At 32.7% G+C, this 26717-nt stretch overlaps 1 protein-coding gene across 2 annotated transcripts in view; it reads right to left on the bottom strand.

The window, feature by feature from the left end:
- Positions 1-3224: 3224 nt before the first annotated feature.
- HECTD2 (HECT domain E3 ubiquitin protein ligase 2) overlaps positions 3225-26717 on the bottom strand; it is a 97463-nt gene continuing 73970 nt past the window's right edge. For both annotated transcript variants that reach the window (XM_074382569.1, XM_010333287.3), the window contains exons 10-21: positions 25792-25915; positions 23350-23446; positions 20185-20292; positions 18440-18572; positions 17439-17527; positions 14587-14745; positions 13093-13167; positions 12316-12403; positions 12125-12231; positions 10645-10760; positions 9931-10074; positions 3225-5065 (exon numbers count right to left, since the gene is read on the bottom strand). In XM_074382569.1, the coding sequence (XP_074238670.1) occupies positions 4945-5065; positions 9931-10074; positions 10645-10760; positions 12125-12231; positions 12316-12403; positions 13093-13167; positions 14587-14745; positions 17439-17527; positions 18440-18572; positions 20185-20292; positions 23350-23446; positions 25792-25915 (1361 nt within the window). In that variant the 3' untranslated portion in view covers positions 3225-4944. The remainder of the gene's footprint in view (positions 5066-9930; positions 10075-10644; positions 10761-12124; positions 12232-12315; positions 12404-13092; positions 13168-14586; positions 14746-17438; positions 17528-18439; positions 18573-20184; positions 20293-23349; positions 23447-25791; positions 25916-26717) is intronic.

Raw genomic sequence — 26717 nt, 5'->3', positions numbered from 1 at the left:
AAACCTACCAGCTTAACTCAGTGGTGACTAATGCTTCTACTGTATGCACAAGTTTTTATAATCTCTAAAGTGCATGAAAACATTGAGTTGCATAATTGTCATGAAAACCCTTAGGAAATTTTCTTGCTATGATACACATTTAAGATTTCATAAGAGTCAGAATTACATCTGCTGCTTATGTTTATAAAGAATATGTGAATATGAAGCTGAGGATTAGCCTCCTGAAATATGGGCACTCAATAAACAAGTGTTAAACAAATTAGCAAACATTAGTGCAATGGGCATGCTTCTATAGGCCAAGCTGAAATGGAAGAGGCCATCTATTACTATCAACTTTTATAAATTTTGAAACACACACACACACACACATTATCTATCTGTCTGTCTGTCTGTCTGTCTATCATCTATCTATCTATCTATCTATCTATCTATCTATCTATCATCTATCTATCTATCTATCATCTATCTATCTTCAAGCTTGAAAGGAAGGGAAATAGTTAGATATGGGAAATAAGGAAGAAATGATAAGCCAGAAATAGGAAGCAAGTGCTGATATTAGGGTGATACATGATGATGAGCTCTCTAACGGATTTTAATGTCCACATGAGCTCAGAAGACATGTTGTAGGCCTCTTCAAGGTGAGGAGCCAAAACTAATTCTCTTGCATAAATCCTAGATCTACTTAGAAGGGTTGCTCTGTCTATGAAAAGAAGACAGAAGAACTCTACACATAAATCCCAACTGTGCCACTGTTAAGTGTGGGGTCCAAATTTACACAAGTGGAAAAGGAATTCTAATTGAAGAAGTTGTCATAAAAATCTGGAGGAAACCTGTTTCTGGTTGAGACCAACATGAAACTGCTTTGCTAGGCTACTTACAGTATTCAGGACACACAGGATGCCCAGAGGAAAAGATCATCCTTTAAACAGAAATGTAAAATTAAAAATTACAGATCACATAAGGAAATAAGCCACTGTGAGACAATGGAAGAACAAATAGAAAAATGAGTACTTCAAGGACTAACGAGAGTAGAACAATTTAAAAAAGCACATTAAACAAGTATGCCAAAATTATTAAAGAAAACTATATGAAGAAATGGTATGGAAAAAAAGAGCATGTGAATTTGAAAAGAAACCAAAATAATTTCTAGAAACTAAAAACTGGAGCTACTGAGATGAAAAACTCAGTGGGTCAGTCAAACAACACATTAGGTACAGAGAAAGAGATGGAAGGATTGAATGGGATGATTCAACATATGTTCAACAGAAAAAATTAGAACACGAAAAAGCAATAATAGTCAAAGAGGAAACAGCTGAAGAATTTTTCTATAATTGATGAAAGACACAAATCTATAGTTCAAGAACCATAATGAATCTCAAGTGGGAGAAAAAATACACACATACACATGTTGTCTTTGATGTTCTACCATTTTTTTTTGAAAAAAAAAAAAAAATCTTCAAAGTAGCCAGAGAACACTGTTTACAATAGCAAAGACCTGGAACCAACCCAAATGCCTATTGATGACAGACTGGACAAGGAAAATGTGGCACATATACACCATGGAATACTATGCAGCCATAAAAAAGGATGAGTTCATGTCCTTTGTAGAAACATGGATGAATCTGGAAACCATCATTGTCAGCAAACTGACATAAGAAAAGAAAATCAAACCCCACATGTTCTCACTCATAGGCATGTTGAACAATGAGAACACATGGACATAGGGAGGGAAGCATCACACACTGGGGTCTGTTGGCGGAGGCCAGGGAAGGCGCAGTGGGGGGGATGGGGAGGTTGGGAAGGGATAACATGGGGAGAAATGCCAGATACAGGTGACAGGGGAGGGAGGCAAAAAACCACACTGCCATGTATGTACCTATGCAACAATCCTGCGTGATCTGCACATGTACCCCAGAACCTCAAGTACAATTAAAAAAAAATCTTGAAGCCCCCCAAAAATAAAAAATTAAAAACTTAAAAAAAAGAACTTACTCATGTAACCAATTACCACCTGTTTCCCAAAATCCTATAAAAATAAAAAATATTAAAAGAAAAAATGTATAGATATGTCAGAAGTAAACATATAATTGCAAGTAAGAAGAAAAAAAAAAGTAGCCAGAGGAAAAAGAGAGATTACCAAGACATACAATTATACTAACAACAAAATCAGAGGTAATTGATTAATATATTAAAAACTTTAAGAGAACACAATCATCAACCTACAAATGTATGCTTAATGAATCTTTCATGAATAAAGGCAACAGTTACTTAAAATAATTTGCTACCAACCAACCCTCATTAAAAGAATTTCTAATAGATGTTCTTTAGGAGGAAGAAATTTGATCTCAGAGGTTGGTGAAGGATTATAGAAGAGGGAATGGTATGTGAAAAAACCATAAATGTATGGTTAAATCTAAACATCATCTACATAAAATAATAATGACATCTTATTTTATGGATTACATTAACATTAAAAATTAATAATATAATGAGTTTTCCTAAGCACTAGTTTAAGAGACATTATAATGCAAAGAATAGCTTGCATTTATAAAATATGTTAAACATATGGCTCTAATTGCCCAGTGTTAAAGAAATAAACTGAAACCTGACTGACTATATAATTTTAATATTTGAAAAATTTCATCTAGAAATTAATTTAATATAATACAGACTTGTACAAAAAAGGACTTAAAAACTTCTAATCATACAGACAAAAAATGACTAAGCAAAGATTTTAAAAAAGGAGAGGACATTTAAAAAATACTGATAAATACTGTGTAATGCTTTAATTTACTGTGGCAGATACAAAAATCAGGAATTCATCAACAGCTTACATATGTAAAAAAGTAACTACATGAATTTTCTAGCTTTTTAAATTAACAAAATGTAACAGTAGTGGTTTTTATTTTTTAAATGAGGTATTATTACACTGTAAACCAAAAACAGAGCATAAATAAAGGCAATGTGCAATTTTGTGATAAATGATTATAAATTTCAACTTAACAACAGATAACAAAAATTCTCTAGTTATTTATGGACTTTGTCATTAAAAAATTTGGCTTGCTTGTGTGGACTTCTTATTTAAAAGTGACACAGCAATGGATACACAAGCACATCATTAAACATGCAGACCAGGCCAACACAATTTTTCCATGAGTCATGTCTACCAAATAAAAACTGTTTACTTTTACTTAAAACACTTAAATCTGGTTTCTTATACATGATTCTCTTGTGCTTATAAGAGGTAACCTACGTTAAAAAGCTGATTTTCTAATTCAAGCAGTGTAAGAGAGAAGCAGTTTTATTTGCATACAGATTTCAAACAGAACAAAATGAAACAAAACCAGGATGCCTTTACTCACTTAGTCTTTCCAAAATTTGTAAGAAGAAATCCTCTTGAAATAATATACCCAAGTGGAAAAGCGGAATCACTTCCATCTCCAAGAGAACAGTAAACAAAGTAACTCCTTTTCCTCAAAGATTTGTGGGTTGGCTTCCGAACTGTTGTAGAACAAGCTGATTAGTTCCTTCACCCTGGAAGAATTCTGCTGGTTGGGTGCAGGAAGCATAGCAACAAAATAGCCTAGCTGAGAAAGATTTTGGGGAAAGTATTATTTGCACATGAACCATATGCTGGTACTAAATGCTGGTTTCATTATTATTGCAAATACAACTTCAGAGTTTTCTGAAGGAAAGCTGTCAAAGTATAGTAGCGAAGTCTTGGTTTGCTATTATTTCTACCATGCTAATAAAACTGCTTCATTTGCTGTAAATTAAAAAAATTTACTGTCTGACTTGAAGTTTATTTTTACATAGTACTTTATTAGAAACAGTAAAAAAAGGGTACTTTGAATTTATTATATTCAGAATCCAGTGAAAAACAAACATTTTGGCCAAAACTTTGAATTTTATTTTTATACCAAGTTATATCATTTTGACACAAATGTTATTATTGTATTCACTTTTGTCAAATGCTTTAACCTACCTTTTCAAAAATTAGTGTTTCGGTATAACCGGTGAGCAAAAAATGTAGATATAAGTCTTGTACATCATTCAAAATATTTATAAAAGCAGTTATATTCTTTTGTGCTTGTAACTGACATAACTGATCAATGAATATTTAGATTTCTTTTCTTATATCTTGACCCTTAAGAAGAAATGATCATTATACAAATATTACAGAGTACACAAGTGACTAGTTTACTGCCAATGTGCATGCAGACTAACAGCACTTAAAAGAATATAACCTTGAATCCAATTAGTCTGAAAATACTCTTGTACAATCATCTTTATACATATGTAAAAGCTGTGTACACATCTAAAACCCTGAATTTACTTTGTAAAAATAAATTTTTAGCAATAAATGGCACTATCAAAATCCCATTATTCTCAGGCTATTATGTAATTATTTACATGTTTTTCAGCAATAGCTGAAAAGAATCTTATAGGTCCCAAGCCAGTATATCAAAAAACCCTGTAAACTGCATTTGCAATGATACTGTGTTGTTTACTGCTATATGAAAATATGGCTACATGCCTTATGTTAAAGATAATGTAGCTGTTTGTTTTGCTACTGTGTGCTAGCAGTGTACAATCTGCCACTGGGTACAACTATACCATAAATTCATTCTTCACTGCACTTTGCTTTCCCAGTGGAATGCCTGTGACAAACTAGGTATAGAGAATGATAAAGTGCTATAAAAAATGAGGAACTGGACCATACCTGTCTCTGCCATGTGAACTTTTCCTTACTCAAGAAATATCTGTGTTTTTAGAAAATTATGCCTTTGTTGAACATACTTCATATTTGATTTTTTAAAAACTCAATACTTTAAAGTTGGTGAGCTTTGTGAAAGTGTTGAGACAGAAACATGAAAAGGCTAAAGGCACAGTAAGAGGGAAGTGAATGCTACATATAAAAGATTGTATTTCAAGTCTTCTAGGTTACTCAAGTCCAAAACCTTCTGAATTTGAAATTCCAATGATCAATTTCTGTTTCAGGTCTTTTTTGCTCTTGTAGGGGGGAAGGCAAAGTTGATTGAAGCAGGTATGGGCCACAGGTAACCTAGGGAAAAATTAAAAAACAAAAACAAAAACAAAAACTAAGTCTTAAAACACACACAAAATGACTGTTATGCAACTTTAAAAAAATACCAGGACACACACATTCAAATCTATTTCACTTTGTTAAGAGATGACTCATCCATTCCCTCACTGAACAGATAATTACTGAGTACCTAACTATGTATCAGGTACCACTCTAGACACTAAGGCTATGGTTACAGACAAGACAAAGACAATCAATGTTACCACCTTCTTGAAACTCATTTAAGAAGCATTTTGTTGGAGTTAGACATATGAATTTGAATTCTGCTTTTGCCACTTACTATCTTGTTTGAGTTGTGTAATATATCCAAATCCTAGTTTCCTCATCAACATGATAGGGTAAACCATCCAGTTAGGCTGTCTAATAACCTAATCAGGTTGTTTAATAACCAGGAGTTCCCAACCCCAGGGCCAGAGATGGGTACCATTGTCGGAGGCCTGTTAGGAACTGGGCCGCACAGCAGGTGGTGAGCATCAGGCCAGCCGAGCATTACTGCCTGAGCTTCGCCTCCTGTCAGATCAGTGGCAGCATTAGATTCTCATAGGAGCAAGAACCCTATTGTCAACTGCACATGCAAGGAATCTAGGTTGCATGCTCTTTATGAGAATCTACTGCCTAATGACCCGAGTTTCATCCAAAACCATCACCACCTCCCACTCTCCCTGCTCCTCCCTGGTTCTGTGGAAAAATTGTCTTACACAAAAACAATCCCTGGTGCCAAAAAGGTTGAAGACTGATGGTTTACAAGATTAAAAGAGTAATCTACACAAAACACCTAGCAGCTGAGGAGTAGATAATATAATGAATGATACTATATTCCAGTTTTTAGTATTAAAAAGTAATTTTAAAAAGATCATTCTGAGGACACTAGATGCCCCTTGATGCACATGTAACAATTATCTTCTGAATCCTTTTAGTCATCTCCTCCAACCCAATCCCTTTGGGCATCTCTTTCAACTATCTGATGATGTTGTTACCATCATTTAGGATTTTTACAGCTATCTTAAGACTCCTTCAGTCCTTATACACTTCCTAGCATCAGAACAGCTGTCAGAGAAGTCAATGTGTAAAAATGGGAATACACTACAGAAAAGGGAAAAAATTTTAAAGAAGTTTGTATGATTTAAAATTAAATTTTGAGCCCCCCTCCCATATTAAAAGACTTAAAACTATTAGAATCAGCATTTACTCAGTGTTTGGTCTATGATAAGTACTGAACTGAGTGCATTTACATGTGTTTTTTCCTTTAATTTAAGTCTCAAAGCAATCTAAATGTGGTTGTTCTCATTTTATTGGTGAGGAAAAATAGACATGTAAATATACAAGTAATCTGTTAAGGGATATAGAGCTGGCAAAGATATAGGCCCAATATTCAAACCCAGATTAGTCTGACTTAAAAAACTAGTGTTGTTAATATGTAAGATTTAACATTCTTATTTTTTATGTATCAGATATACATTTTATTTGTATGAAGTAAAAATATCATCAAATAACAAAGCAAAGGAAAAATGAAAATGCCAAGTCAGTTTTTTAGTATCATTTTTTCTAAAGTGCTCTTCTGTTTACAAGGTCCTAAGCTACACAACAACTTATGTTTATACAACTGTCTCATGCATCCATTCAATAACATTTCCTGAGTTATTTAAAACATTTGTTTTCTCTTCTTTCTGTTAAGGCTGAGCTTTCCAAGTTTATTTAATACCCGTCTACCTAGATACAAACTCTCTTAAAACTGGAAGAAAAGAATGTCAAGATTGTACCACAAGACCATCTTATGGAAATGTTTATTGAAGAAAACATATGTCCAGGATTATCTTAATCTATCAGGGGCTTCAGTAACATGTATTTGATGGAGTGCAGGACCAAATTGTGTATATCTTTTAAGCTTGACAGGATGATTTACAAAAGAAGCTGCTTACGGACAGGCAGAGATGGAAAAGGATGTAATTGGAAATTTGCTTTGCAATCTTGGCCAATCTACATTACACTCTACTAAATAATCAGGATAACCACAAAATATTGCCAAGGGTTCATGTCCTTTTAGGGGAAAAAGCATTCTCAATACAATTAATGACTGAAGATTACATTCTCCACGGACTCCATTCTAAGAGGCGGCACCTGGTCTTATGTATGAATTTAAAGTTGAAATCCTGCACTGGCTCATTGTGCCCATTATTATGTCCTCATTTCTTGGCCCTTTTCACTGATGCTATTCACTCTCTTTTCTGGACTCCTGTTATTCTGCTTCATTAACAGCTAATGAGTTGAGAAACAACATGTTTTTCCTCTTTTATTTTAGGTTCAGGGGTAAATGTGCAGGTTTGTTATATAAGGCAAATTGCATGCCATGAGGGTTTGGTGTACAGAGTATTTCATCACTCAGGTGATAAGTAAGTACCTGATAGGTAGTTTTAAAAATTCTTCTCCTCCTCCCACCCTACCCGCTCAAGTAGGTCTCAGTGTTTGTCATTCCCTTCCTTGTGCTGACATGTACCTAATGTTTAGCTCCCACTTGTAAGAATATGTGGTATTTGGTTTTCTGTTCCTGTGTTAGTTTGCTTAGAATGGAGCCTCCAGCTCCATCCATGTTGCTGCAAAGGACATTATCTTGCTTTTTTTTTTTTTTTTTTTTTTTTTGATAATGGCAGATAGTTTCTGTGGTATATATGTGTCACATTTTTTAAATCCAATCTTTGCTTTGTCAATAGTGCTGCAATGAACATATGCATGCATATGTCTTTATAATAAAATGATTTATATTCCTTTGGGTATATACCCAATAATGGAACTGCTGGGTTGAATGATAGTTCTGTTTTAAGTTCTTTAAGAAATGTCCAAACTGCTTTTCACAATGGCTGAAATAATTTACATTCCCATCAGCAGTGTATAAGCATTCCCTTTTCTCTGAAACCTTGTTAGGATCTGCTATTTTTGATTATTTAATATAATAATAGCCATTGTGTCCACTGCGAGATGGTATCTCACTGTGGTTTTGATTTGCATTTCTCTAACGATTAGTGATCTTGAGCATTTTTTCATATGCTTGTTGGCTGTATGTTGCCTTCTTTTGGAAAGTATCTGTTTGTGTCCTTTGCCTACTTTTTAATGAAATTATCATTCTTATTTAACAAAAATCCAGTGAATCTTCTATGGTGGGCCTTACAAGATGAATAGAAACTCCTCTTTCAGGTGGAGTGTTGTCCTTGTCTTTTGAGGCATACCATTATGGTGTTGGATTGAAATGTTCTATGTTTTTGATGGTCAGTTTTATTTAATATATGTGAGATTCCACTGGGAATCCCAGAGTTGTTCTCGATTCATGTTGAAGCCATGTTAGCTCATATATTCTTGAAATAATAATAATTATTGGGAAAGTTTGGAAATAATGTCACCTTTGTATTAAAATAATTAACCTTTTAAAATTGAAAGTGTTTTAAATATATTCTAAAATATTAATTTCTTTTAAGCAAATAAATCTATAACCTAAAAAAATCTCTTGAATTTTTTTGAAACTAGTTAGAACTTTTAATTCTTTTGAATTTTTTCGTTTTAGGACTTTAATTGTAAATTCTGTGTAGAAATTTTAAATTATATATAAATATTTTGTGTTTTAAATATAATCTTGATGATTATATAAATACTATTCAAGAAACAGCTATTGGACATTACCTCTGCCTTGAAGAACTAAATGATTCAGATATAAGGTACAATATGATAATTAGCACATAACTTCTACAATATATTTGCAAAACTTACTGAAGACATAGTAACATTTGGCTTTACAGAGGAAGTCAACATTAAACTGTGACTTTAATAGTGGTAGCTGGCACATGTCACATGTAAAGTGAACAACTGGAAAGCATGGAAAAAAAAAAAGGCATAAAGTGTATCTAAGGAATTAGCAAAACAGCCCGTTAACTAAAGCATGAGAAGAAATGAAAACTGGAAGGTGGCCTGGGGTAGAAGACTAGAGCTTTACTTTATAGGCTCTAGATTCTAGAACTTAAACTGGCAATAAAGTTGTTGCCCAGGGAAATATGATCTAAACAGTGTTAAAGCACATGAGTTTAATAGGATAAAATAAGCTAGTAATGAGATAAAAAGTAACTTTACCAGGGTCAAGGCAGTGGAAAGGCAAATAACAGATTCCAGTTTTAAAATGAAAGGAAGAACTGAGAGCTCTCAGGGAATGTTCAAGGTATGGGGCAGGAGAAAAAAATGATTATAATCAAAGTTATATCTATTCAAATTAGCTTTAGAAATGATAAGTTATTTGGGAAAAGGAGTAAGCTGATAAGCATTAATGCAGTTAACACTGCTAGAAAATAATTTAAATCCACCATCATCATCACTTCATATACAAAAAGCATGAGATTAAAAAAGATAAAGAGGACTAGTATTAGAGGCATTTCTGGTACTAATTATAGTATCCCTCCCTCCCTAGAAAAGAAAGAAAACTCCACAAACAAACCATATATTCCAACTTAATGATTTTCCTAAAAATAAAAAACACATTTCACTTTTAAATAAAAATGAATATTAGACAACATAATACAAAGTAGGTTCTAAAAGAGACAATGAAGCACTTATATGACCTAGCAAGGTAAAAAATTGTTAGAAATGAATTATTAGTATTAGTATGTCTCAAAAACTAGTAAGACAACTTTTATTAAAAATCTCTTATATTTCAAGGCCATGTTTACTCTGAAGATTTTTCTATGAAAATAACTTCAAATGAAATAAATCTCCTGATTCCAAATGTATTATTAGTAGTATTTGCAGTAACCCTCAGATTTAAAATAAAATTAGATCCAGAAATTTACCAGTTAGTAGAAGTTTCATTCTTTGAGATTTTAAAGTTCAAATCGGCCATCCCTCCTACAGGTACTCTGTCACTCCCTGTAGTAAAATGTAACAACTTCTTTTGAAGATCAAGAGGAAATCCAAGCACAACATCCCAAAAGTATCTAGAGAATACCAAAGGAAATTTACATCAAATGTCTTGATAAAAATCCTATAATAAAATAATATAAAGGAAGCTCTAAGGAAAAGATCTTCCTTAAACATACATATTATCCTGAATGTAAAATTAAGGAATGGTGAGTTTCTATATATGTATTAGACTTTTGACTAACATTATTATAATATTTTTATAAAAGTATGTAAGTAGTTCAGCAGTAGATAGTAAAGGAACCATTTTTCTCCTGTATAACTTTCAAGTCTGATTTTTCAACACAGTACTATTAAACTGTTATTTGTAAGGACAGCATCCATGAAATTCTAGGAGCAAAGTCATTTTTTTTTAAAGCAAAATCTCTATACTTTTGTAGAAATTTGTTTATGGAATTTTCTCCAAAGAGAGTGATTTCATATTAAAATTCTCATAGACTTTATAGAGATAAAATAAGAACGTGGAGTTCTCTAATATTTTGACTAACTTAATTGGTTCAAATATTGTTAAGTTACTCAAATAGATGAAGCACACTCTCTTCTGTTCCCTCTCCACATCCCCCCTATCAGAAGTATAAAGAGCTCACTTTATAGTTAAGTCCGTTTTTGCATAGCCATCATACTGAGTACTTCTCTGCAGAGCATACATATCCAGGTCAGGACTTCCACAGACCAAAATTTCAACCTCTTCAGGACGAAGCAGCTGCCAATAATTATCAAAAACAATAATTAAAGAGTGACGGTTTTAAGTGAAATTGTAACTATTTTCACTGGATCAAATCACAAAAGTCATGACTTCTCATAGTAAATCAAACCATTTTTGTTGAAGAAAAATCTCTGGGTATATTTTTCTTACCAAGGCAAGATGTTTTTGCTTCTGAAGTTTACAGATACTGTAAAATAGTAATTAGCAGTTTGCCAGAAAAACAAGCAAACAACTTTGCACAAATCCAAATTATTCTTCTCCAAAATCCTGCATGAAGCTCCAACATTTACTGATCTACCTACCTCCTTCCAATATCCCACACCTCCTGTGTGCACTGTAGAGTATGGGTACTTGGTTATAGTCTGTGTTGTGTCTCTCTTCCTTGTTTTTTCACCTTTTAGATGGGTTAGTCTACCGCCTATAGAGATTAAAGTTCTAAAAACAGACCATGCTATGCCATTTAGTTCTTATTTTCCCTCTGTCCACTCCCACAACTACCAGAGTGTCACAAACAAAACTTAACTAGAGCTTAATAAAGTGTTTCTTTATCAAAGGTATTTTCAACAGCAAACATATTAGAGTGGTTTCTCCAAAACAAGCTGGCATAATGTAAGCCACTTGCTTTTGCCACAAAGCAATTTCTATAGTCCGTTTCTCTCTCCCATAAAAAAAAAATTCAAAAGAAAGACCTTACTCCAATCTCTCATAATAAGAGATATTCTTATTAGAATATTATGATAATATTTCTCATAATAAAACTAAGGGAGATACAAGTGGCATGATGAAGTGTGCCCTGGGTAGCTGGGGTAACTGAAAGGTACCCTATGATACTTCTGACATGGTATTCTAAATAATAGCTGACCCATATTCACATGGCTAAGACAAGTCAGACCAATCTGAGTCTACCGTAACTCTGGAGACAAACCACTTCCTAAGGGTAAAAGGCAACTCAGAGTTGCTGAGGGAGCCCTGAGGTAGCAGGAAGCAGCTATACATAGTTCCTTAATTATTAAGGAGTTGTGGCTTTTGCCCTGGAGCTACATGTTAACTGTGTTGTGTGCCTTGTCCTTCAGTATTAAGATAAGAGTCCATGGACCCCTTTATCCACTCTACTTGGAGAAAGTTTGTAAAGCTCTAGAAGATGTTGTAGAAGGGGACAAAAAATGAACTGACTGAATTTTTCCCCTCTAGAAAATTAAGGCTGAAATAAGAGAACTATTTCTGTTATTAGTTCTACTTTTAAAAAGTAGAAAATATTTTCCATTTTAAAAGCTTATCTACTAAAATATTTAATAATTATTTGTTAACATGATAGTATTACAAAACCTAACTTAAAGCTTGATTTAAAGTTTTAAACTCACCATTAGGGCATTTGAAGCACACACACTATGAAATCCATAATAAAATGCAGCAAACTGCTTATAGATGGATTTGTTCAGAAGGAAGTCGGTATAAAGCTGTACATATTCTGAAAAGCAATTTTACATCTGTTAAACAGTAAAAGCAAATGGCAAATACGAATTCATTTTAATTAAAAATGGTATTAACTTGCCTTTCCTATTTTGATTGGTAACTGAAATTTTATCACCACCTGGCTTTAAATTATAGGACTTGATTATTCCAAATTCTTCTTGGAAAACCTGATGGGAGATGCCATCACACATATTAATAAGGTTGATATAATAACAGACTGATGAACAGATGTGTAAAATTTAAAAAGAACAGATTTTTCCCCTCCCTTCTAAACACATAAACTATAAAAAGTCTTAAGCTCTTGTAATATTAAGCTTCTTGTAATAAGAACAAGGGGTCATAAAAGAAATATAGGATTAAAAAATAGTGCCTTAATTTAACCCTGCCTATACAGTTAAATACTTTAATGAAGCACACAAAACTTGTGTGGTCATCTAGATAATATGTGAGTCTTTGGAGCTCTGTAGATCACTGTAATTTCCATTTCCCAAATATTGTAAAAGGAGTGGAAATGAGAGAGTTTTGGTCTGAACCATTAGTTTCTATTCCTAACTTCTAATGTTGAAGCTAGAGGAGAGGCTTACTTTTAGAAATGGAAAAGCTCTGAGAAAGTAACCAACTCAAGGGGATATGTAATTGCCTAGAGAGCCTGACCCTTAGTGAATTTCATTAAGCACTTTCACTGACTGCTCGTCTACACGTGTCTACTTTATCAGGTTAAGGTCCTTTAAGACAGGATTGTATGTATTGATTAATCCTTGTTCATCTTTTCTAACAGTGGGTATTTAATAACAAATTGCATTTGTTCATATATGAAATTTATAATTAACAGATAACGACATGCCCTTAACAGTACCTGAAATGTTGAATAGAAATCTTCTTCAACATTGCCTTCATGTGATAAGAGTTCACTTAATCCATGGGCCAACTCCTATAAAAAGTAATCTGTTATGACTTTTTCAATCAAATAGCATTAGCTAGGATAGTTAAGTGGCTCTTCTATAGCTCACTCATATGTATATAAAGATCATATTTGACATTTATTTTCCAGGGCACAAAATGCTTAATGAGTTCTACCATCCAGAAGCTAGGAAAAAATTCATTATGGGTCACAGATGGGGAAACTATCCAGTTGAAACTACAGGGGCATAACTCTGGGGTCTATTCTTAAGCAGCAACCTAAGCATACCTCTAATGTAATGTCCATCATAATTCACTGCTATCTGCCACATTGTTTATGAATTTGTAGTATTTCTATCAATTTATATTCCTACAAAAATCTGCTAATGTTTCAGGACTCATATGTTAAACATAAAACATACAGTTCACGCATGTGGATATATGAATATATGGTTCATGCATATACAGTGCCCCCCCACCACCACCCAAAGAAAACGTTAAGTACACTAAAAGAAACATTTTTTCTGGCTGGGTGCAGTGGCTTGTGTTTGTAATCCCAGCAGTTTGGGAGGCTGAGGCAAGCGGATCACTTGAGGCCAGGAGTTCGAGATCAGCCTGGCCAACATGGCAAAACCCTGTCTCTACTAAAAATACAAAAAAAAAAAAAAAAAAAAAAAAAAAAAATGAGCCAGGCATGGTGGTGTATGCCTGTAATCTCAGCTACTTGGAAGGTTGAGGTACAAGAATCGCTTGAACCCAGGAGGTGGAGATTGCAGTGAGCAGAGATGGTGCCTCTGAACTCCAGCCTGGGCAACAGAGTGAGACTGTCTCAACAAAAAAAAAAAAAAAAAGAAAAAAATTTTCTTACAGTATATTATAACTGAAATTATCCATAAAGATTTAAAAATAGAAAAACATGCAATATTTCAAAATTTTTTAATTTTTATGAAAAATTAAAGTTTTAAGTTATTAGAAAAAGGTAAATAACAGCATGATTAGAATGATTTTCTATATTTTACATAATGAATTTTCTATTCCTTTAAAAACTACAAATTTTCATACAAATCTAGGCTGGCATAGATTTGATATAACTGTCATCATTTAAAAATTATTAATAAAAACTATGTCATTGTTCACATAAAGAAACTAAGCTGAAAGGTTTAATAACTTATCCAAGCTCATGGAGCTAGCAAGTGGCAGAGCCTGGATTCGAATTACTGCCTCTCTGACGTCCAAGTCTATTCTACTGAGTTCTAAGAGCTTAGGAGCACTGCAAAGTGGGTGACAAGTCTCTCTAAAGGAGAAAGCTAGATGAAAAAGGAGATGAGTTATAAAGGTAGAAGAAAACCATATTTAAAAGTAAGAATAGCATTCAGAGACAAGAGACTGTGCGGGTAGAAAAAAGATGATTTAGCATTAAAGGATGAGATATTAATAACTTTATACTTACAGGCATAATTTGACATAAGTCGTCAACGGTAACACTGCAGATGCCTACTGGTATATTTTGATCGCTAGGAATGATGGGGGGGCTCAATAATTTCTTGTAACAGCAGGGAGGAAAACGAATATCCAAGGTGATGCTGTTATAAACAGCTAGTCCCATAAGCTATGCATACTAAATGTTAAGCATTAACATAAAATCCATGACAACAAATGAGTTCTGAATTATGCATCAGTCTATTTCTTGCATACTTTTTTCAGATTTAATGCTGACTTTCTAATTAGTCTCACATATTTCCTTTCCCCTCTTTCATTGTTTCCCCTTTATTTTACATAATATAATTCCTTGATTACAAAAAGTCACGTAAAAAGGAGTGGTTTAGTTGATAGTATTCAATGATTTCCCTAGAAAAGTTTATCTAAGATCACAACAGACAGCAACTTCAGACATGCCTGTAATTACTTAACATATAAAAAAAATTTTCTAAACTTAAACAAAGATGTTGGCAATTTTATAAGCAGCAGCAACGGTTTATTGAGTAGAACTCACTGCAGAATACTGATTTTGGAGATAGCCATTTTAGTGATTTTAAAATTAAATACAGACTATGTGTGAAGAGCTAAACTAAATAAACATATGGATATAAATATGCTATTGATAAATTAATAGGATAGATAATTTCCAACAGTAAAACCTGAAAGACTTGTTGTGTTACTTGGAGTTTCTCAGTGTCAAAGTTAAAAAGCTATAGGTGTTATAAATTTTGCTTAGGATTATTTATTAGTTATATGGTGAAATGTAACATTCATTTATGGAAAGAGGTTTTAGATCAAATTTCACAATATATCAACAGTCCATTATTATATAAAGTTATTAAGAAGTAATTCATTTTATAGGCTCATAAGGAAATCTAAACATATGGACTAGGTAAATTACTGAAAATAACTTTTAAAAATTGGAAGACCACCAAAATTTCAATTTGCTAAGGTGTAATGACAGCTGATAATAAAGCTTTATACTTCAAAATCATTGTATTAGAAACATAACACTGTCAGAACTACTAGAATAACACATCTTTGGTCCTGAAATTTTAAACCTGGAGATATATATGAAACCAACTATATTTTCTCAATGGTCATACCTGTTATTTCTCAAATTTCAGTTCCCAACCTCTTAGTTGACCACAATCCACTCTCATCTCACATTTCTCCGATATAGTATCATGCTTTTTACAGCAACAATTTGCTTTCTATAGGTTTTATATTTGTGTGTGTGATAAACACACATAATAATGAGAGTAGCAATTATAATTTTTAGACTTAATTGTTTAACTTGAAATATGGAACATCTAAACATGCTTAATATGCTCTTTTGGGTAATGACTAAATAGAAATGAATGTCTATTGCAAAAAACAATTAGCAAATTCATAATTTTATGTGTACTATCACTTAAAAATATCACTTAAAACTTTATTATAAATATTAGAATCAAAACATCACCCAAATCTAAATTGTGACATATGAATATAAAGCATGACAAACATATATGTATGAAAATTTAAGCAGGTCATAGTGTAGTGACAAACATCAATGATTAGGGCCTTCAATGAAGTTGAAACATTCCACAAATGATGACTGTAGATACTAGAATGTAAACAGGAGTCTCGGAATTGTTAAGTGTTATTCTTTTTGTGGAATTTAGCACTTTGGACCTTTAGATATGACAATATGTACAAAATTTCAAGCTGAGTTTACTATCTCAATGTGCGGTTTGTCCCCTAATACCCTTTCTTTTATTAATCTGGTCTCTCAATTTCCATATATATGCCTTATAATTTATTCCGACAGATGTTAACAAAGACAGACATTCAAAGATGGCTCGTCATTCATTTTCGGGTGGTATTTTCCATAACTTTCAGTGTGCTCATTGCTGCTCTGTAACAAGCCCAGCACAATTTAGCGGTTTTTATTCTCATCATTCTCTCAGCTTATAATGCCCCACTACTCTCATCAGACCTATGTTAATCAAATATAATTGTTCCATTTTAAAATCTCTGTCCTCTCTGGGAGAAATACATTGTGTATTTTCCTTCTCAGAACTCCTTAGCACTTACTGCCATATGGTCATTTAACTCTGAGAGCAGATGAAGAATTTCCACTCGGCTTTAAACCTTCTTATCTCCAGTGCTTGCTTATTTATTTACTCTTCCCTCCTTTCTTCCACAAACAATTATATTTCTTGGAATCTAAAAAGCTAATGTAAAAGGCATCTTGTCCAATCTCCTACCCAATGCAGAAATGCCCTTTACAATACACCTGATAGGAATCACGGCTTGCAAATGGACTTATAAAATTTAAAAAATACTATAAAATAACACTATATGCTTTAAATATTCTAATTCCATTCAATTTTTATGGAGCCTTCCTTTATGTTTCAGGATTTGGAGGCGTATTAAAGAGCTAGATTTAATTTCCCCAATTTCTATTCAGTAAACTGAGGGAAATGAGCACAAAGTAAAAGAAAAGAAAAAATACTTCATTATAAATGGAAAATACTTTGATTTTTTTAAAAAAGTACCTTAAATTAGTGATAACTTCAATTATATGTAAAATAGGAAAGAACCATTTTTATTTTGAGATAAGGTTTTCAGAAAAAATCAAACTCATTTCTTCAATTAATTAAATCTACTGACATATAGTGATATTACACATAATGAAGATTACTGTAAATCTAATAGTACATTTGACAGTAATATTTAATTTGGATAAAATGGTTAAAACAGTTTTCTAAAATACAGATAAAATCTTTAAAAATCTCTAATCTATTAGCACCTCCTAGTGGAAAATTTAAAGGATACAATTCCAACCAATCGGAATTCAGAATAGTTGTCACATTTAAAGCTGCTAAACCAATGGCAGTGTGAATCCTTGTGATATGTAAACATGCCTAAAAGAACACAAAAATAACTGTATTATTAACATGATTGATTTTAAAAATTAGTAAACATGTACAGGGCATCTCATCTATTAGAAGCTAATCAATTCAATAATAATTCTGCTATAAACCATCTTTCATGTTAAAATTTCAGATTTATTTAAGGGAATATGTATTTGCAAATCTCAGCAAATATAAATATATATATTAAATATATAGGGGGAACATTTTATTTTCTTGAACCAAGGATAGAAACAGGACAAAAAGAGAAACTAATCAGATAACTATAAAAATTAGTTTCACAGATTATAAATTATGATCAAAATTAATTCTGAGGATATCTGGAGACTTCAATTTATCACTGTCATCCCTATTTCCCATCACATACACATATAGAAAAGAAAGAAAGCTAAAGAATAAGGAAAACACTGAAAAGTCTCCTTTGAAAAGTTTAACAGATAGTAAGGATTATACAAGTAGTTTCTGTAAAATAAAAATTAAATTTCAAAGCCTTATTTTTCCTCCATGAATTCTTATTTATTAAAATGACCCATTAATGAAAGAGGCTTTAAATGTTACTATAGAGCAAACTATAGTTTTGTGTTTTAATTTGAAATGTTTTTTATTTCAATGACAAATTAAATTTTCATGCATTTGACTTATTCAGGAAAGATATAGATGTCTCCTCATAAATGTTTATTTTTAATCTTGATATGTTTTGTGTAGGATTCCCAGTAAGAAAATCAACAGATCATCAATCAAACAAGTTTTTAAAATGTAAATAACCGTCCTTAAACAATTATTCAACATTTATGATTGACAAAAAGTCTGCAAAATCATAGAGTAAGTTAAAAATAAGGGTGACTATTTGACTCTAACAATTATGAAGAAACATGGTTTATAAAAAGTATATTAAATACTTACCATAATCTGGATGAAAAATTTGGCGAATTAGAAGAAGGAACCATTCTTTAGTCAAACCACCCATATCCAAACCAGCTTCCCCTACAAATGTAACTTTCAACTTCTTTTTCAAGTCTGCTCTTTTCCGGGTTAGCTATTTGAAGACATTATACAGGCAGAGGAGAACAAAGAGAAGTGAAAAAAAGAATTAACTTTTTAAATCCTGGGAAATGTGTTAGGTAGCCTTTTTTTTTTTTTTTTTTTTTTTTTTAGATGGAGTCTTGCTCCATTGCCCAAGTTGGAGTGCAGTGGCACAATCTTGGCTCATTCCAACCTCCATCTCCCCGGTTCAGGTGATTCCCCTGCTTCAGCCTCCTGAGCAGCTGGGACTACAGGCGTGTGCCACCACGCCTGGCTAATTTTTTGTATTTTAGTAGAGACAAAGTTTGACAATGGCCAGGATGGTCTCAATCTCCTGACCTCATGATCCGCCTGCCTGGGCCTCCCAAAGTGTTGGGATTGCAGGCATGAGCCACGGAGCCCAGCCTTGGCAGTCTTTAACTTATTTGCAATGCTACAAAACTCCATCCATCCATTCATCCAATAAATCTGCCAAACACTGTGTGAGCTAGATATTCACTATGTTTTATAGATCAGGAAACAGAATTAGAGAGGTCAGGTACCTTGCCCAAAGTACTGCCTCCTGGTATCTACTGCCTTCAAATTTTTAATTTTGCACAACATAAGATAATTCATTTCTTTTTCTTTTTTAAACTCCCTGTCAATGCTAAACTTTAAAAAATCACATAGCTAGGGCTGGGTGTGGTATCTTGAGCCAGTAATCCCAACTACTTGGGAGGCTGAGGTAGGAGGATGGCTTGAGACCCTGAGACTAAGAGTTTGAGGCAGCAGTGGGCTTTGATTGTACCACTACACTCCAGCCTGGGTGACAAAATACAACTTGTCACCAAAAAAAGAAAAAAAAAATCACATAGCTAATCAGCCATTATCTTCTAATAACCATATATTAAGATCTAGCTGAAGCATTTTTATGATAATACATGAAAATGCAAGCAAAGTATGCTAGAGATGAATAGGCCCAGTATAATATAGGTCAGACCTCTAATTTTATATAGTCTGAGACCTGGAGAAGTTAAATGACTTGTTACACATATAACCAGTAACAAAGGTGGCTCTGGAATCTAGGTTATATACTAAGAAACATTAATTACTCATTTAAGTGTTCTACATCAAACCCTTTTCTGGGGCATTCATGAACTATTAATAAACATACAAACATGAATATAAGACAATTATGGATACAGACCTGATTTTGACTATGGTATCAAAATTTAAGGAAGGTTGGTATTTAACAAGATCTTCAAAAAAAATTTAAGGAAGCATACTTATTGGCATACAGAAATAAAAATAAGTTTACCAGGGCCTGTTGAGGGGTGGGAGGGCTAGGGGGTGGAGGGACTGGGGAGGAATAACATTAGGAGAAATACCTAATGTAGATGATTGGGGGATGGATGCAGCAAACCACCATGGCATGTGTATACCTATGTAACAATCCTGCACAAGTCGCACATGTATCCCAGAACTTAACGTATAATAAAAACAAAACAAAAACAAAACAAACAAAAAACAAAAACAAATAAACAGAATAATGAATCTAAAAAAAAGTTTACTAAGATTTTTATAATAAATCATTATAGAATTTTAAGCTTTAATTAATTAATATCATTTTGGAATAAATTATATACCTCATCAAGTGAATCGCTAACCAGATGTGTCCGTCTTACTTTCATATTTAGAAATAACATATTCATATCAGGTCTCTGTCTTCGAGATACTTTATCCACCAGACTTTGCTAATTAAATAAGAAAGTAAAAATTTTTGCTTTTACTTAGACTATAATTTCATTTAAAACATTTAAACACTTTAGTAAAAATAATTATTGTCTATGCCACTTCTTAAACAATTTTATAAAAATAAATTATACACATTTTGATTTGTGAAAATTATTATTATTTCATTTTGTAACAATGATAACCAAAGGGGATCCAAAGTGGAGGACCAAAAATCATTCACCTTTTATAGTAAAAAATGTTGCATCACAGTTTCCATATGTCTCATCTCTTAAATAGCAAAGTTTTCTGTTTAATAAATACAAATGTAAAATGGGAACATTTAAAGCAAGCTATATATTTATGATGATAAACCTGGACTTATGATTTTTTGGATATTGAATTTTCTCTAAAGAAACAATTAGTCCACTTTAAAAAAGTGACTTGTCAACATGTATCAAAGACCATAACAATGTTCATACCCTTTATCCCAATAATCCTTCCATTGAAAATTCTAACTTAGAATATATTTTATACAGTACAATGTTCATCATAGCATTATCTATAAAAATAAAACTTTAGAAATATCTTAAGTACATATTGAACTAATGAAATATAATACAGCTAGTAAAAAATAATGGTCATAAAAACTATGTAAATAGTACAAGGAAGGTACAACTGGTAGGAAATAAAATTGTGTTTACAATACTATTTCAACTGTGTCTTTTAAAGACACTAGAAAAAATATAAAAAGAAAATTTACTAAAATGTAATGGCTTTGCTTGGGCAATGGAGATATGAGTGACTCAAAATTCTTTTGTCACCATTTTTCAAAATATAGGCACTAAATATGTGAAAAACAACATATTTAAAAATATAAGGAATATATGTCATTTTTCATATAAAATCTACATGTTTATATATTTAAATAGTCTTAGACTATATCTCTTTTTGGTAAAAATAAAAAGTACTGTGCAGATTAAAGATAAACATTTTAGACATTTTAAATACATGCAGCAATTTGCTTTAATAGATAACATTTTAATATCATAAATCTACAATTTAAGGCTACTTATGATTTTGAAGATTACTATAATAAAATACTCTGATTCTGAGCCTTCTCCATTTCTCCAATATACAATGCTAAATGCTATTAACAGCCTTTTGCTTCTCTGTGTCCTCACTTATCAAAGAAGTCTGCATTTGTAGGACAGTGTCCTGTGTTGCAGACCGTTTTTCTGTTCCCAGTCTAGTTCCTGGGCACTGTCACATTGGAAATAACTAATAAACAAATTTATGCTAGGATGCTAATGGCAAACAAGGTTAGTAGCTACTCCTCCCATCAGGAATTCATATTTACTGGAAAATGCTCCAAATGAAAAAATAACCCAACAATGAAACAATTCTCGACAGTCTGACTGAGGAAATTATTTTAGGTTAGAAACTTCTTTTGTATATTTAAATTGTACCATTTAAGTTCTTGTTTACACTATTTGTAAGACTGTCCTTGTATCAAAATAGTCACCAGTTATTCATTCCAAGTGATATGGCAATTTACAAGTTAAAATGTTGGGAAACACCCATAAAAAGCGGAATGCTACTTGACTCTCAATGTCAAGTGTCTACTTATTCGTTTCCATGCTCTGCAGGAAACTGAGCCTGTAACAGTCTACACCTGCCACTCTCATTCTTTAAAGTAGAAAAATTCCACAAAAATATATTTGATATCTTAAGTGTGAGTGACAGAAAAAACTGCTTAGTCTTGCTAGTTTAATACAAACTAGCTCATTCTGTTATATGCAAAAGCACTGTAGATTTTTTACAACTATAAAAAAATCGTAGACCAAGTTGAAAAAAATATTAAAAAGGCGCATGACATTATATGAGTACAAGTAACAGAAAATGTCAGAGTAAGTAGCTATATAGGCTAATCATTGAGCCAATATCTACCCAAGATCAAGTAACAATTCTGGTGCTGAAGATACCTGTTTAAACTCATTCTTCAGGGGGGTAGTGTGGCTTTGGAATTCCCTTGATGGGCATAGGCAATAACATTTCTTCTAATATTCCCATATTCAGTATAAGATGACTTTGGGATATCATCAGTTAGTCAAATCTTTTGTCCTTCTCTGTGATAGAAAGAAATACTCACCTTCTGGGAACTGAATTACTGAAGAATAAACATTCTTATTTTTTATAGTATTTTGATTATAATTTATGCTTTAGGATTCTTTTTATATTCTTGAAAAAGATGGAAATCATTTCTTTTTACTCTATATTTCTTTTGCAATTTAAGAAGACCACAGCCAAGCTTCCTTCTTTTAAAATGTGAGCAATTACATCACACAAGCAGATGACTGAAATACATAATCACCTAAGCATATAGTTTAGAGCTCTAACAAAAAAACCTCATTGAATCTGATATTTATTAGATAAAGTACATAACTTTACTGTCCTGAGCTGAAACACAAGGGGTAGGGAGTGGTAAAAACAGACTGAGCGATAACTTCATACTGCTTTACAATTTGCCTAAACTCAGTCTGATTGCTATTTCCAGCTTCTGTGGGTCTCCCTGTCCTTTGGTTTCCTAAGAACCAATAAAACATCTTTCACATTCTTGGGACATATTTCTCAGTCCTCCAAGATATGCTTTTTGTTACATTTTCTACTTTTTTAGTAGTTTCTGATTTTCATTAAACCTATAAAATGTTTCAGTGGTTTGAGTGGTTTGCCTAATGACACTCTGTTTCACTGCAGCACTCAATGCTCTGCTGGTTATCTAAGGTTGGTGGTATGGTATCTGCAAAACGAGGTCCAACAAGCTCTCAGTAATATGAATCTGTGAGAAGCATTTACTCTTCCTACTATATTTGTAATATAATGAGAAGCTGATCAGAAGAGATGAGTTATCTTGTCTCCCAAATTGTTAATAGTTTTTAAGCGCTTTTTGGGTGAGTATAACACGAATTTTGCTTTTAACATTCCTGATTATGCTAGAACAATTCACAAGACATTTAAATTATTTATTATTTACTATATTGATTATAGTCAGCATAAATATGTTTTTATAGCTGACTTACCCTTGCGATGTTTATCATCTGTTGCTCTGAGTCTCTTTGAATAATGATTTTTTTTGCAGCTATAGAAATAACGAATGGGTACTGACAGAAGGAAAACCTGCTCAACAAGTGAAAAAAGAAAAAGCAAAATGGTGTATTTTTAGCAAAATTATACTAAGGGAATCTAAGGTACCCCTTGTAGCAATATAAAACATTACTTCTGAATTGTGTTTTACCATATACGAAATGATTGTATGTGCATCACTTCTTTTAATTCTCACAGTCATGTGAAGAATGTATCATTACTAGATGTGCAATCCCTTTATTCTCTGCAGAAGCTACATCAAAGTTTCTGAAATGTGTGCTAACCACTTACATTGTCTATACAAATAATTTCAATGTATATCATCACCTGTGAAAAACACGGCCCACACCAGAACCAGGAGGAGAAGTGTTGGTGAAATAGTACAGAAAACCCATGTGCTCAAAATTAATATAAGACTCCATCGTTATATGGCAACTTCTGATGTATGAGCTTTAGAAATGAAAAAAATCTAACAATAACTATAGTATATAAAAAGTAAATACATTTAAGACCAATAAAAAGAAATCAGAAATGTATGTTGCATTTAGCATTATATTTAATGGTGTGGTAATGGAAAACGGTATGTATTTGTAATTACAATTATAATTAAAAGTTACGAAAATAACCTCTCCTGGGCTAGAACATTCTATGCTATCCAAAAAAATCACAAACTACACAGAGATAAACGCATTTAGAAATAATGAATATGGCAGCAATGACACTTCAGGAGTTGGACTGCCATTCAAAGTAACTACAATGAATCCATCAGTTACAGCTGGAATCCATCTGAGCACAGTTGGGTGATATAACTGTGACCACTGAGAAAAAAGGCATTATGAGACAAAAGGATATAGCTTTAGTGTAAGCTGAAAATGAGATGGCTTTTACCGTGGGACAAAATTGTCAATAAACGTTAAAAGTTCTTCAGTATTGGTGTATAATTACTTTGAATCACTAATGCTAACAAAAAATTGGAAATAAAAAGAAAATACAATGAACTTAGTAAGATATGTATTAGTTTTATTATGTACTTTAGGACAGTGGTTATCAGTCTTTCCCTTGTTATGCACAAGAGAAATGATACTTTGTGAATGATACACTGAAATAAACAGATGAGGCTGCTCATGGCCAGAGTGACTTGCCATAGGGCTCCTGTCCCCTTCTAGGTTCAGGCTGGCTACCCAAAGGTTGAAGGGGTCCTAGTATTAAAACCCTAATGTAACTCATTCTTGGTATACCAGTGTTGCGGCACAATTTAGAGGAAGCTCTGCATTTTAAGATGTTATCACTGAAATATGCATAATAATTCTTGGAGTTTTGTGGTTGTATCAACAACATGTTATTAAAATGGAAGGAAAAAGTATCTTTGTAAAATAAAATTTGCCAAGAAACTATCCATCACACCGACCAGGGTCCCCAGTAATTAAATTCTTATTCAGTTCTGACTGTTCAGATGTGCAATGAGATGTGTCCAGAGGCCATTCTATGTTTCAGGCCATTTCTGATAAAGAGGGTCCTTGGAGAGTTTAACCAAGTTACAAACTAATCTGGGGTTTTGAGGTTACTTATATCCACACCATATCTCTTTACTCAGATTCCTCTAGAATTAAATTTAATCTCCTGAACATCTCATGGCCTGAGGAGAAATTATGTTTGGAATAGTCTTGCTAGTTTAATCCATACTAGAAGTATGGCTATAAAGTGCAGTGTATTAAATAATTTGGTGACTGTTTTACAAATCTATTAATTATTATGATAAATAAGCTCTGGTGAGGCCCTTTCTCTTTTCATATTGCACCTAATGGACAACCACTTTTTCTTACAAAAGAAAGGAGAAATGAAACGAATCTACGTGTGTGTCTGTGTGTGATCAATATATTAGATCAGGCATCTGCAAACCATGGCCCTCCGACAAATAATGGCCTACAACCTGTTTTTGTAAATAAAGTCATTTGGGACATAGACACAACTATTAATTTACATCCTGTCTAAGGCTACGTTTGTGCTAAAATAGTGAAACAGAATCTCTATAGCTTGTAGTGCTGAAAATATTTACCATCTCGTTCTTTACAGAAAAATTTTTTTGACCGCTGTGCATAGAATAGTAAGAGATAAGAGACTGCATACTAAGATAGAACCTCTCCCTTCTTGAAAAGATGCTATTAACCAAACCAAAACCAAATTATCATGTATATAAATTCAAAATGTAACAGAAAAAGAAATTACTTTAATAAATATAATGGTGTTTCAAGGCTATCTGAAATATATTTATACATTTATATGTAAAGGTATGTATAATTTATATAAACTTAAAATCTAGTCATTCTTTTGAATAGTATTTCATTTAGGTGGACAATCAAAGGAAATTTTGTTCATACCTGTGAGAGTTTCCAAAGTTTTGCCAAGTATGATATTCTTCCATGAGATCAATGTGATCCAATGTAGAATTATAGAAATCAGTATAGAGAATAAGGGGAGGGTGAACTAAATTGTTTGCAGTATCTGTAAAGATAAATTCTCACATAAAGACCTTTTCCAACATGCACAAGATTTATTCGAATTACAAAAACATCATTTTAATGTCTACTAGAGAGTCTTGACCTAGAAACTCCTTTTTAAATAACTGCAGCTCTAAATGTAAAGGGTAATTTTAAAATTGTGGTTTAAATGCAGCCAATAGTTTCTTATTTAAAAAAAAAAAAAACTTGTAGTGAGGATTACAATAGTACTAAAGGGAATATGCAGATGGCCATTTGCTCCCATTTCTGTGTGTTCTCTCCTAGGGGTCCTCAGTAGTTAATGAAAGTTATTTATTTATTTTTTTCTCAGAAATCACTACATAGAGCAGCTCATATGCACTTAATTGCCATAATACAGAATACTGCCCACTAAAAGGCATAAAGCTTTTTTCATGCTTACAAATTGTGAAATATATTATCAAAGTAGAAAATAAAGTATAACTTTTTCCTTCACACTTTGCAACTTTACTTTGTGTGATTCATTTTGCTTCATGTTTTTCACATTTTGGTGCTTTTTGTTCGTGATTTTACTATTTCAAAATGGCCAAGTGTAGTGCTAAAATGCTGTCTAGTGTTCTTAGCAAGAAGGTTGTGATGTGCCCTACAAAGAAAATATGTATGTTAGAGAAGCTTCTTTCAGGCATGAGTTACAGTGCTGCTGGCCCGGAGTTCAATGATAATAAATCAATGACTTCTATTAAATAAAGTATGTCTTTTAAAAAACAGTCATAAAGCAAAGTTATATATTGATTGGTTGACAAAAGCATAATGCTTTTTTCATGCTT

The sequence above is a fragment of the Saimiri boliviensis genome, chromosome 12, assembly GCF_048565385.1.
Source record: "Saimiri boliviensis isolate mSaiBol1 chromosome 12, mSaiBol1.pri, whole genome shotgun sequence".
Lineage (NCBI taxonomy): Eukaryota > Metazoa > Chordata > Mammalia > Primates > Cebidae > Saimiri > Saimiri boliviensis.
Note: the sequence above shows the minus strand (reverse complement) of the source record. Positions and strands in the feature narration are given on the sequence as shown.